The following is a 14,306-nucleotide window of genomic DNA, read 5'->3' as shown; positions in this document are numbered from 1 at the left end:
TTTTGAGATAATTGAGATAATAGAAGTTGCTGATTGACAGCATCTAAATTTTGAACACTTCCGGAAATGAGACGGTGCATTATTATTGTTGGAGTTTTGTTGCTCTTGCTGTTGTAAATTATTTACTTCCGCGTTTAACATCGGAGAATCTACTAGACTTTGACTCGTCGAATTTAATAAATCTGTAGTACTATTATTTGTTTGTTCCGTTGTAATAGGATGTGTAATGTTCTTTTTAACATATTGCTCTAAAAGTTTAGTGGCTATGCCAAAGGCAGTAAAATAAGAGTTTTCAAATTCTTCGCGATGTTGCAAAAGGGCGTCCGATTCTTCGAGCAATTCTTCTAGCTCTTCTTGATACGATATGAATTTATCACGAGTTTCCTCTATTGCACGAAATCTTTTTTCAAGAGCAGGAATGTCTGTTTCTGGATTAAATTTATTTAAAAAATTTAAATACGATGCTAAAGATCGTTTGGCACCGGCGCGCTTAGTTGTTAAGGCCTTTATTTTTTCGTCAGTCATATTATAATAGTAATAAGAACTAGTTAATAAGAATCAATGCAAAAGAAAAAATATCACGAGATATAAGCGAAACAATTTGCAAAAAAGGTAGGATAGAATTATAGGTAGCCAATTGACGTACTTTACCAACTGGATGATAATTACAGTATTGAATTATGCTGGATACTGGGCGTTGTACAGGAACAGACGATGCAGTTTTCCAAAGGGTTTCGGTTATTGAACAGGAACAGATGAAGAAGCTTCAAGCAGGTCCTGGGTGTTGAATCAGAAAGATGATGTGTCTTTCGACTGTGCAGGATAGTAGCTTATGGTGTCTACGGGCACTGAACGACGACGAAAATGTATTTTTTTTTTTTTTTTTTCACTTAATTTTGTAAACCGAGTACGCACTGACTCGAATAAAATAATAAATTGAACACTGGAAGTTAAGTAATTTTAAACTATCCGGCTCGAGGGACCAATGTTTTGACTCGCGATTGGTTTACCGCAAGTATATAAAATTTTACGTATAAAATTAAAGCTTATATTTTATACCAAGTAAATGAGTTACTCAAATAAATTGTGAATAAAACGTTTAGTTCACAATTAATAAATGCAAGACTAATAATAGATGTTGCACTAAGTACAATAAAACCATGAGGTTGAGTTTAACTTTAATTTATTTAAAGTAAAGAAATGCGACTGTGCGCTACAAAGTATGTAAGAATAACTGACTTAGAGAAAATACAAAAATTATTACAAGGAGAGTAAAAACTAGGCGTTACAATTACAAGTAGAATAAATTAGGAGTAGGAATATTTGGCAACGAATAGTTGACCAGGAAATAATTTGGAGGCGGGATAATTGCCAGCTATGCAGTTTGGAAAAATAAGCAGGAAAGGGAATACGGATGCTAAGATTTTTACCTGGATGGGCGATACGTTTACAAAAATATGTCTAAACTTAGTTAGCAATAAAAAGATTAAAAATACAAAATTTACCAAAAGTAAAAACCCAAAGTAATATAACCCAGGTATCAAATTTATGACCATAAGCAGATTAAAAACTATTTAAGAAAATATTCCAAAAATTACCATTAAAAATTCATTTTCTATTCTAAATCTAGAAAATAACTAAAATATAAAGGAGCAAAAAAAATTGTTTAGACTGCTATTGCAATACCTAGGCTGGGAAATTTACAGCCATAAATAAAATTAAACAAATGAATAAATCTTTTTTTTTAGATAACATGAAATACTTAAAAATACGGGTTTGAATTTAAAATAAAATATAGTATTTATATTATTTACCGATTTAAATAATCATTTTCGAATATACAAATAAAAAAAATATGAAATTATTTAATTAATTTAAAATTTTCTAATAAAACTAATCGTACGACGGAACACTCATTTTACCCTAAATTGCCCTATTTGCTCATAGAATGTGGTTTTAATTCACAATTAATTTCCGCTAGCTAAAATTATCTAGCTTCACCAACATCAAAGTAATAAATTTAATAATATTTATACACACTTTATCACATGATATTCAGTCTTTACACTGGCATTATTCTTTGAGTAATGTATACTCCTGATGTGCGACTGACTATAATCTCTTTTATCATATATGCTGTGTGATGGAGAAAAAGCGTAAAAAGCTTTTATAAATATACACACTTTTTTTAAACGTTAATTTTCTTTAATAAACGTATTCCTTACCACTTTGTCATCTCTTATCCCCGCAGACAAGATACTTTAATTGTTAAACCTTCTTGCATTCTGCGGCAATGTTTGAAGATGCTTTTGTAAATAATTTATAAGTGATTACAAGCATGAGATGACCAAGTTTCTAACACCAAATTTATTAAAGTTTCATAAAAGATAATTTTAAAATTTCGGGTTAATTAAGCCAAAACACTAAATAAATTAACAATTTAACAAGTTATAATTGTATAAAAATATATAATATTTATTTAAAAGAAAGTTGGTAGTAGCATTGAAAGATTAATTAAAATACTAAAAGAAAAAAAAAATGATTAATTAATTTACCTGATGGTGTTTATTCATAAAGGCAAGGAAAAAAATTAATTTTAACTTACAGAAGTACCACAATCTCCAATAGACTGTACTCTTCACAACGAGAGTAGCGCACTTGAAGTCAATTGCATCCCCGGCTCGGACGGTGGTTTACCTCAGCACTTCCTGCTGGAAGTACGTGGCTCCATGGTAGAGACGCAATTGCTCCAAACTTCACAGACTCTTCAAACGCCCCAAAGTGACCAAGGAAAGATGGGCGAGGCTCCGCCTATTTATCGGACGGAAAATTTACGACCGACTTTTCAACTTAACGATTTAGAGCCTGGTTATGACTATACTCTAGCTGTTTATGCTATCAACAAACATGGAAGAAGTCAACCAAAACTTTTTCGCAATGTAAGAATTTACGGGACTGATCTTGAAAGAAATATGGAAGTATCGGGTGAATTTGTTATCGATAATAAGCAAAATATCATTCCAAGGAGTAATTTAGAAAACTTTCTCATCACTGCTGGTGTTATTGGTAAGTTTTTATTGCTGTTATTATTCAGAACTATATTATAAAGTAATAGCTTAATATTTTTTTTTTCTTATACATATTTTCTATTTATAAAATAATTTCAATATCTTAAATCGAATTTTAAGTTTACGATTGACTGAAATAGCAGAACTCTTTATTAAAATAACTTTCCATGCGAAGAAGAGCAATTGATCTGCAAGCAATCGTAGATGATAAAAATTGTAAAAACGTTAAAAACGAAAAATAAAGAAACAGTACAGCATTCGGCTGAGTTTATTGAAGATTGAACTGAAAAAGCGAACGTACGAGTAGTTTGAGTGAATTGATTCGCTTCAAGTAGTTGACAAGGTCAATTTATCGAGATTTCTTACGACTGTGCTTGCTTCTGAAATGTGCTTAAAATATTTTTATTACATCGAGAATTATTTTTATAAATGTGTCATTTATTATTTTTTTTTAATTTTTTCGACGGTAAATTAATTCTTAAACGCAAGTTAAGAATTGGAAGTTTTTAATCCATGAAAAACTCAGCTGTTTTTTTGTTTATTTTCTTCGATCCCGGATGTAATATAATGACATCACCACGTATGAGGGATTCAATCATCTCCTTTTTTTCAACGCCCACCTATACCAGCTCACAACTCATAACTCATAACTCTTAGGATTTTTTTTTCTCAGAAGATCAGTAAACAAATTGTCTGAAAATAGATACTACATATGTTTATTTTTTTTTTTTATTTAGATCAAATTTAATTGCCGTAAAAAAAAATTCCGGATATGGCCTGTGTTCATATTTAATTTTGATTTATGTTTTAAAAGCCCTCTTCAAAGATCAGTTGAAAAAAAATTTTTAAGGGTAGTTCAAGATTCTTAAATATTTTCAAAATTACACTGAGAAAAAAGTATTTTGATAATCACAATACTTGGTATTTTGATAATCAAAATACCAAGTATTGTGATTATCAGAATATAAGTCAGTTCAAGACCTATACTCTGCGCAGTAAACTATAATATATGCTCTGTCACTGCCATCAACGTTTTAACACTAACAGTTAGTTTATTTGATTTATGCACTGGTAAAAATAGAATTCAACTAATATTTATTATATTAGCTTGAAAAAAATTTATTATTACACTTTTAATTTTAATTTTAATTTGTTTTGTTAGCTTTATAAGTCAATTGATTTGTGCCAGTAAAGTGAGGTTATAAACATCTAATAGTCTGTTACATTGGAATACTGATAATCAGTATACCTAGGTATTGTGAAAATTAGTATACTTATTGTGGTAATCAAAATACCACGTATTCTTAGTAGCACAATACCAAGTATTCTAATTATCAAAAAAAATATCCTTAGTAGCAAAATACTTTTTTCTCAGTGTATCAAAAATTGAATTTTTTTACGCTATTAATTTTCTTTTTCGTCATGGTATTATTTTTTCGGTTGAAAATTATGTACGCTCTTATAATTTCAAATCGATATTTTGATTCTCAAGCTTCATCACAATTTTTTAATAGTCAAAATAGTGTTACTAAAATATTTTTCAGTAAATTCTGAATTAAAAAATCCGCGAACTTTTCATTTTTCCCAAAAGTTAAGAGATTGAAGAAAAGAAACAAAGCACAAGACACAAATAAAAATCAGAAATCAAATTATAACTATTTTATTTTAATTGAAAAATAATCCTTTTAAGTTATTTTCTAACTTTTATTTAATTTTTATGAATAATTAGATACAATTTAAAGAGCCACTTTTAATTATTTTCAAATTCCATCCTAAATCAAAAAATTTGTAAATTTTATAAATCTTAAGCAACCTTCATGAATCAAAATATAGATTTAAAATTTTCACAATGTACATAATTTCTAGCCTAGAAAATATTGACAGTGACGAGAAATAAAACTTAAAACAAAAAAAATCAAATCTTCGACAATTAAAAGTTTATCACATCAGAATTTATTTTCACAGGTATCTTTCCGAATTTTTGACAGTCTAGTTTATAGAGGACCGTTAAAAAATTCCTTTTATACTTTATAAAATTTTTAATAAAATCAGTTGACTTGAAAGTATCCTTACAAAGTAATGAATAATTTCTTATGATAAATTACGTACCATGACACAAAAATCTTCTTACTTGTTTTATACCGAGCATAAAGTATTCTTACAGCTGTACATTTACTTATGAAATACTTCTACAAATTAGATTTCATGAAGAATTTACTTCGTTTGATATTAATCGCCTATGACATAAAAATAGTCCGATAAAATGGAAATTTCGCATCTGAGATAACGATACACTTTTTTTAAGTTAAGAAAAATAAAGATTTATTGGATTATAAATTAATAAATTATTGTAATGAAAGATGATTTTACTTCTTTAAAAATAATAAATCAAATTATATATCTGTGTTGAAGTAAAATTATAATATAAATGTTAAAGGTGGTGCTGCTGCGATTTTAGTCGGTATTGGTATCATTATCGGTGTAATAATCTGCCGCAAGCGTGTTCACACGCCTAGAGCTGAATACATAGAAGACCTTACAACTCCCACATATGTATCAGCGCAGAGAATAGAGCCAAGAGTTAAGTACGGTTCTGATCGTAGACGGTCTCAGAGGACAAGTTTGTACATGGAAGAGAGTAAGAATGGTAAGCTATCCGCAAATTAATATGTTTCATTTAATTTCATTAGTTTATACTTCAATTACTATTATTAATTTTTTTTATCGACTGAAAATTTTTTTTTTTATCTTAAAATCAATGAATAGAATAATATCTACATTCAATTATTTAATAATTATTATTATCATCAATGACCTGATTTAAAGTAAACTCATTAAATTAAATGACTTTTAGCTTATTAATTATTTATATTAGTAAATAAAGTTTGGAAAATCCAAAAGTGCACACCTCATAACGCTCATTCATTTTTTAAGAAAAAATAAATTGTGTAACTGATAAAAAAAAGAAAATTATAATTAAGTAATTTCTTACAGAGTATTTTTTTTTTTTTTTTAATATCAGCGCCCTTTTTTCTTGTTATATGCGCACGCAGTCTAAAAAAAATCTAGCTTTATCAAGTGGCGCCATAGTTTTCACGTGACAAATAAGAAAAAATTCGTTTGTCTTTGTACGGTTATATCGTAATAAATTTTAATAAAAATTCAATTTAAAAAATAAATACGTAAACTAGGCTACTGATATGAAATATGGACCCAGTTCATCGCATTCGTAAACTAATAAAAAAGGTCCGGTCTTGAAATATCAATTTGTTCGGGAGTAATCATTGGTACATCCAAAATGGGGTGACATCCGGACGTCCACGTAAAATTTTTTTCAAAACGTTTTTTTTTTCAAAATAGCATGAAATGATTTTAGAAAGTAAAAGATGGTTTAATTTAAGTGTTTTCTCCGTGTACATCTACTTATATTATTGTATAAGTGTAATATGGTTGTGATAGAGACATTTAACGATCACAAAATTGCTTGACCTTGACGAGTCGAGTATAAAGCACAACCTCACGCGCTTCGCGCTATGAGGCGTGCAATTATGTAAGAATATACTCTGTCTGTTTCACTTAGAATTGAAGACTTAATATACGAATTAATATAATGTAAATATTAACCGGCTTTGTTAATCTATGGAATGGCCAGATTATAATTTTGCAAATAATTTAGTACTAAGTTAGTGCCAAAAAATATAATTTTATGCTTCAACAGATGAATATATTTATCTAAATAGGAGCGGTTCTGCTTATTTCACCACGCTAGCTTAACAGGCGTACTATACTTAAGTACTAGTGCGTGAATTATATAAAATTCATCTCGCCACCTTAGAATTACCGGGTAATAATTAACTAAATGAATGTAAAAACTGCATACACAGTAAAAAATTTCTCTTATTCACATGAAAATAAGTTTGGGTAAAAGATTTTATGTTAAATAATACAATGATCGTTTTTCTTTTAATTCTGATATTTTCCCACCTAGTACTGGCAATTATATCTTAGAATTTTAGAATTTTTCATTTTTATCTGCTCCCTTTACCATCATGTAATGTAATATTACTTGATTAAATTTATTTGATAAATTTAATAATCTATATTTTATAAAAGCGGCATGATGGCCGAGCGGACTAAGTCATTATCCTCATAGTTCGTTCGTGCATCATGTCGTGAGGCGAGGGTTCGAGCCCCGACGGTTATTCGAATAGTTTCAACACCAACCGTCGGGGGTCGCTCCGGTAGTCGAACTGTACTGGCATGGGTTTTCTCTGTGGTTTCCCCATCGCCACTATTCCAACAACCGACAGAAAGGGGTGAGGAATAGGGTAAATGCAGTACAGAAAGCACAAGTCGGTCCACAGCCGCATTGGAATGAAATTATGTGTGCGAAAAATTATATGTTGATCATAAAAAGTGGAGAACATGTTGATAATAAAAAGTGGAGAATATGTTGATTATATAAAGAGTGGAGAATATGTTGATAATAAAAAAGGGTTGAAAAATTGTGTTGATAATATAGAGCGGAAAATAACCTTGTAAAAACCAGAAAACGGTATACAAGTAAAACTCATAATAATAATAATAATCTATATTTTATATTATTTTCTTATGTATATTGCCGCTTGGCGTTGAATAAAATAAAATAAATATTTAACAAAATGCTTCACAGTGTTAAATATTTAACATACAAATTTTTCTTTATACCTCGGTCGAAAGTACGCAGCTTTTGCATTTATTTCGAGACAGAAAGTTAAAGATTCGTGCATTGGTAAATCTACACATTCGCCCTTTATAACAGCGAGAGCATAAAATGATTTCGTTACCGCGACTGACATTAGTCATTTGTTACTAACTATGTTTTGTTTACGCTGATCATTTACAATTGATGGTACAATACAACTTGGTTATATTTCTTTCTTTCTTCTACTTAAATCAAATATTTCATATATAGATAAAGATATAACTGCCGTAAGAGTGAGTAGATCATCCGATGTAACTTATAACCAGATTGTACTGTACTAAGATTCAGTTTGACAGTGACGTGTGTAAAACGGATCAACTTTATTTAATTAATGAATTATTTAGAAAAATCTACGCAGTAACAACAATTTAGTTTGATTTTTATTAATTATTGTTATTTTTCAGATAATATGCTCGTTTTTTTTTTTTTTTATTTTTAACCGAGAATAATCTTTATTATGTTTGTTGAATTCAAGAAATTTCAGTTTTATTTAATCTAAAAATTTTTCAAAAAAAATATTTGTTAATTATTTTTTATTTGATTTTACATTAATTTTTTTTTGATGCGCCCCCCCCCCTCGACCAGCAGCACTCGCTTCGCTCGTGCCGCAAATGTCGGGGGCAGGCATCAATTTTTTTTCAAAATCTTTTTTTCAATTTTTTCAAAATTTTTTTGTTCGAAATCTCAAACTTTCTGCCCTAATAGTGTAATATACTATTTTCACTCAATGACGTCAAATTTTTTACTATGTAGTTTTTTATTCCAAAATATTAAATTAGTTACGATATTTTTACTATATATCCGTTTTAGTTTAGTTCTTAATTTGTAATCAAAATTTTTATTTTTGAGATGTAATAAAAAATAATCCAAATTTAAAAAAATTCAATCGGCGTCTATTAACGGAGGGTACACCTTAATCTATAATTATTAAACTTGAAAACAATAAATACAAGTATAGAACCTTTAAAAAATTTATAATCTATGATTAATCTATTAAAAAATAGTAATGATTAAAAGTCTATTCACAAACTAGTGCAAACGAAAGTAAATGAAAGTACAAGTTGTCTCTTAAATTCATAAGAAAAAAAAATTTTTTTTTTTACTTCCATCTGCGTCGAAGTACGAAAGACTTGTCGGATGCATTAAGCTTTTCAACTTCACTTTTATTTCCCAACTCGAAAACCTTGCAGTAAAATACCTATTTAAGGACTTATTTTATCAGAAATTTCACTGGCAAACAACCGAATAAAATTCAAAAGTTTAAAGTAACATTAACGTCCACAATACTTTTATGATTGTTAAATTAAGTGAAACGGTTTTCTTTTTCATTCTCCCGAGTTTATTATGTGGATAACCACAAACTAAATGTATCGTTTTATTCTAAAGAAATTTTTTTATTACTGTATTTTCCTAAGTGACTCAACCGGAATAAAAAATATACTATTATCTCGTTATATGTTCGTCTCTAAAGTAGCGAGTTCGCGAAAATCGTGGGAGTAATTTACAAACTTATACCGAAACCGCGTTTTGGCTCTTCTCAACAGCAAGTAAAGTACCGCACGGTGAAAACAGTTGAATAACACCGTAGAATGATATCTGTATATGTATATACAGTATATATATTACGTCAGTAGATATAGATATAGATGTAAATATATTTAATGCAGTTAGCATAGCTGGTAGTGAAACTACCCTGATGTAATTTCTGGCTCGAAACTATTTAAAACTTGCAACTCTAGCAAGTGAGGTAAGTGGCGCGTAAGAGTGTCAGTCGCGATAGTTCGCCATACTATTGCTACTTTATACTACTTTGGCCAATGATTATAGCTAAATGGTTAAAGCTCTAGTTAGTTGGTTTTGGGCTTGAGCTTGGGCTCGGGTTTGGCTTCGAGGTTTGAGTTGGCAATACACGCCAAGACGAGAACATGGAAAAGGTGATTAAGTTCTCAGGAGAAAGGAAACGCGAAACACCGCTCGATGTCTGTAAAGGACGAGAGTGTAGGAGTAAAGTACGAGAAGCACCAGCGGAGTTACTAGTAGTATAGACTCAGTGCAGAACTAAGGGACGGAGAAGAACGATCTAAGGAAGCATCTAACCAAAGAGGGTTGTTCTATGTACAGTCACTATACGACGAGCCAGAAGAGAAGCTACTCTTCTATCTCGGCGTCTTGGTTGCAAGATGCACGATTTATAACGCTCATGACTTTTATTTTCTTTACCTTCTCGTTTATTTTTTCACCCTCTTTTTTCCGGCTGCCTCTTGTAATTTTTTATCAACGTAACTGCATCCCGTCATTCGAGTTGTCACTTGGTTGTTCAGGCGTCACTGTTACAAAAAACATATTTATCATGTAGAAATTTTTACATTTTTCATTATATCAGCAGAGGTATTTATTTATTTTTTTATTTCATTTTTTGTTTCAGATCCCGATCTACTGCCGCAGGTTGAAATTGATCTCCACAGATAATTTTATTATTTATTATTTTTTGTACAAAGTTTTTAACTGTAAATTATTATTTTCTAATAATTAAAGTTGGAATTAATTAAGTTAAAAGTAATTTAATATTTTATAGTAGTTACTTTTAAATGTAATTTTATAATTGGAATTCGTAGCGACTAGGTAGAAAATATAGTTTTATTTAATTATTTATTATTTTAAATAAGATAACTTTTGACTGCTATTTTGTACATATTTATTATTTTTTTATACTTTTTACGTTTTATTAGGTTTTATTGTTCAACGAAGTAAATATTATCAAAAGTGTACATAGTATGAAAGCTGAAACTCAACCGAATATTCAATTAAAGTTAGTTTTTAATTTATTGGTATTGTTTTATTAATTAATGGTACTATTTATTTTTTGTTTATATCTCAAACACAAATAAGTTTCTTTTCATGAAAAAATTTTTTGAAGTTATTTCTGTAAAATCAATTATTAAGTCATTTTAAATTGAAAAATGGTTACCGTAATGATAAATAGTACATTATATTACATACCTAGGGCAGTAATATACTATTACGTCTCTCATGAAAGTATTAATTTTTTTTAATCAATTTTTTTATTTTATTTCATATTTTAAATTTCATTATTTTATATTAATTTTATATTAATTAAATCAAAACTCATCCGTTTTTATTTTAAAAATAAATTAATTATTTGTTCGTGAATGAAAATATTCTATAATTAAAAATATCATTTCTTTTATTTTTAATTTTCATTTATACTTTACAATAAAAGTCCTGTGTTTTAGATTTTAAAACATTCGAATGCGTTTGTTCAATTTTCTATAAACACAATTCATTTGCTTTGGTAAAAAAAACTTACAGTCACAATCGGAAATCAAAAGAATTGTTTATTTTTATAGATCTGCTTATGGAAATTATTGATATTCTTCCGCTCGTTAAATACACTAACAGGCAATAAGAATGACGATATTCATTATGATTATAATCTACGAGCCTTGGCTTTTATTTATTTATTTGTTTGTCCGAATAAAAACGTAAAGAATTAAATAGATAATGTCAATATCAATATTCAATGTGAATATTCTTTTTGGATGAGTTCAAAGGTAATAAAAAACAAACTATCAATTTTTATTCATATTAATACGTTTTAAGGTGACAGACAAACGTACAAAGGAAAAAATTTTCGATTTGATTTCTTTTCTAGTAATCCGTAGACGCCATAAAATAAAATGGGATCATTTAATATGGAATTTGAATATAAAAGATTTTTTAAACTAAAATTATAGAAAAAAATTTTACAGATACGTCAAAAATTTTACAACAACGTCAAAAATCATTATTTTTCATTTAAAGTTAGTTGATAATATTGAGTAGAAAATGTGCAATTATTTTTCCATAATCCAATTAAGCTAAAATTTAAATTTAAAAACAAAACTACTCATAAGAGTAATTAAAAATAGATAAAAATAAAAAAAAATATTTATATGTACTATAATCAACTAACAGTTAAGATTCAATGTATTATTACAGTGTAGTAAATTAGTTTATAAGAAAATTTGTACTTGATATTATTTTTATTATTTAAAAATAAATTTTTTATATGAAAAAAAAAAAAAATACTGGGCATAAAAATTTAAAATGAGGGTGAGTAGACATTAAGCGCTGAAAGTTTCTATGAGTTGTGTGTATCTCGAGTGTAATTTTTTATACTTTTTCATTCCATTCCTCATTATCAATTAAATCTGTGAGATGGAGCAAATCGCAGAGACCGGCAATCGACAAGTTTCGAACAACTTTTAGAGATTTGCGAATTACCAATTGAAGCAGTGTATTCCACTGTGATGCTGTTTCGAAGCAAAGTTCTACATTACTTTATTGGAAAAGTCGTTCTGAGTTAAGATTTCCCGTATTTTTAAAAGCTTTATTATTTTCTCCTTATTAATAATTCATTAATCTCTAAAAAAATTTCTATATACTGCCCGTTAAAAAACTATTCAAGGAAAATTTATTGAAAATATATTTATTATCGAATTCGATACTTTAACATTTTTATTTTCGATAATTTACTGTCACTATTCTCATTTTAAATGCTTTGAAAATCATTAAAAATTATTTTCTATTTTTTGGTTCGTTTTATTTTTAAAATCTATTTTTTACTTTTTTAAACTATAATATATTAAGCGGCAATTTATTATTACGAGCTGTAGTAGATGTAAGGATTTTTCTTAATGATCATGAAGTGACTCATCAATTAAGCACTTTTTTTCAAAAATAAATAAATTAAAAAATATGTTTCAAGTAAAATGTTATTTTAATAAAATTACTTTAATACTATTTTTTTTAAAGCGTTTGATTTAATAAAAAATAGATGAAAAAGTTCAGAATAAAGCCGATTAATATTTGTAAACCACAAAGTAAATTAATAAATTATTACATTGAATAAAAATCAAAGTTAAAATTTTTTTTTTTTTATTAAGCAAGTAGCAAGAAGAAATTACAGAAGTTCCCGTATCGAAGTTTGAATAGCAATTTAAGAGATTCGAAAGAAAAAAGTAACGTTAAATTCGAACATTCAAGCTAATTAATTTCCTTTTCTCGAGAGTTGTAAAAATAAAAATATTATATTATATTATATTCGATTGGATAACGGGCTCTTTGCCAACTATTAACTATTAAAGTCAAAGTTTGACAATAGATGAGCTTGCTGAACTGAAAATTCAGGCATAGCACTTTTAAAATCTGAATATATCATAACTGTCAATGCTCCGACCTTCGCTATCATTCCGTATATTAATACGTATAATTATTTCCAAACTATTCTAAATACGTCCGTATAATATCCCCAAACTTAATTTTAATTATTTTACTACTCAGAAATTATTTATTCAAGTTTAAAAGTTTTCTTCCATTAGAAAATTAATAAATTTTTTAAATATTAGTTACTTTTGTTTTTCGATACAGCGGGGCACGCCAATAAATCTGAAGCACTTTGCTCAAGGCAAGAAAATAATCTATTGTACGAGTACGACAAAAAGATGACAAATAAAATTGAAATAAATTCTGGTAATACAAAAAATGCAATAAAAACTAACGTATAAAACATTTTTACTCATTTTGAAAAATTATGTCAAGTGATTCATATAATATGTGTCAATACCATATACATTTTTTTTATAAATTCAACTTTTTATCTAGTAACTTTATGCATGAATAATTCTAGCTTATTTTATTATCCACATAAGTTAACGATTTCTGAAAAATAATTTACATTCGTGAAAAAATTTTTTGATATGGCCATCTATAACCAATTTTTATATTTTGAACTTAGCTCTCTTGCATAAAGACGATTTAGCGATTATGTGCCTTCTATCAGAAACTTTCAGCACTACATTTGGTTGAAAAATTATGAATGGGTATATATGATGATATAAGGCCATATATGAACATACACGGAGAAAAAAATTTTGCTATAGGAACTCCATAGTAGTTAGTTAGTTGTAAAAAGTTCCAGTAGGTTAACGTATTTCTATAGTAACAATACCGTTTAGCTCCTGCAACTCTAAATCGTTGAGCTCTTATCGTTATTTACCTCTCACAACTCTACAGGATCGTTCTGAGATTATAACAAATTTTTGGCAGTCTGCTTAGTCATTTTTTCTTACGATTTAGCATTGATAATTTAATAAATACATGCGGCAGAATGAATTTATATTGCCAACAATAATTGTATATGACAAATAATAATAGTATTATAATAGAAATAAAATAATAATAGAACTTATATTACAAATAAAAATTATTTGTAAAATAAAAATATGGTCGTCACAAAATTATCTTATTTTCTTAATTATATCAATAAATATTTAACATAAAATCACTACCATATATGCACAAGAAAAGATAAATAAACGAAAACAAATTATATTTTGTGTTAAATGGGGTCTTTTGAATGTATTCCAATAACTTATTACTTATCACAATATATTCAACTAATAAATTAAATTAACAGTTACTGCAAATGAACC

At 28.0% G+C, this 14,306-nt stretch overlaps 1 protein-coding gene across 2 annotated transcripts in view; it reads left to right on the top strand.

The window, feature by feature from the left end:
• The window catches only part of LOC123263193 (hemicentin-2), a 101,886-nt gene extending 91,531 nt beyond the window's left edge, over window positions 1-10,355 (top strand). For both annotated transcript variants that reach the window (XM_044725765.1, XM_044725773.1), the window contains exons 10-12: window positions 2,608-3,066; window positions 5,506-5,715; window positions 10,238-10,355. In XM_044725765.1, the coding sequence (XP_044581700.1) occupies window positions 2,608-3,066; window positions 5,506-5,715; window positions 10,238-10,281 (713 nt within the window). In that variant the 3' untranslated portion in view covers window positions 10,282-10,355. The remainder of the gene's footprint in view (window positions 1-2,607; window positions 3,067-5,505; window positions 5,716-10,237) is intronic.
• Window positions 10,356-14,306: the final 3,951 nt, after the last annotated feature.

This window comes from Cotesia glomerata, linkage group LG1 (assembly GCF_020080835.1).
Source record: "Cotesia glomerata isolate CgM1 linkage group LG1, MPM_Cglom_v2.3, whole genome shotgun sequence".
Lineage (NCBI taxonomy): Eukaryota > Metazoa > Arthropoda > Insecta > Hymenoptera > Braconidae > Cotesia > Cotesia glomerata.
Note: the sequence above shows the minus strand (reverse complement) of the source record. Positions and strands in the feature narration are given on the sequence as shown.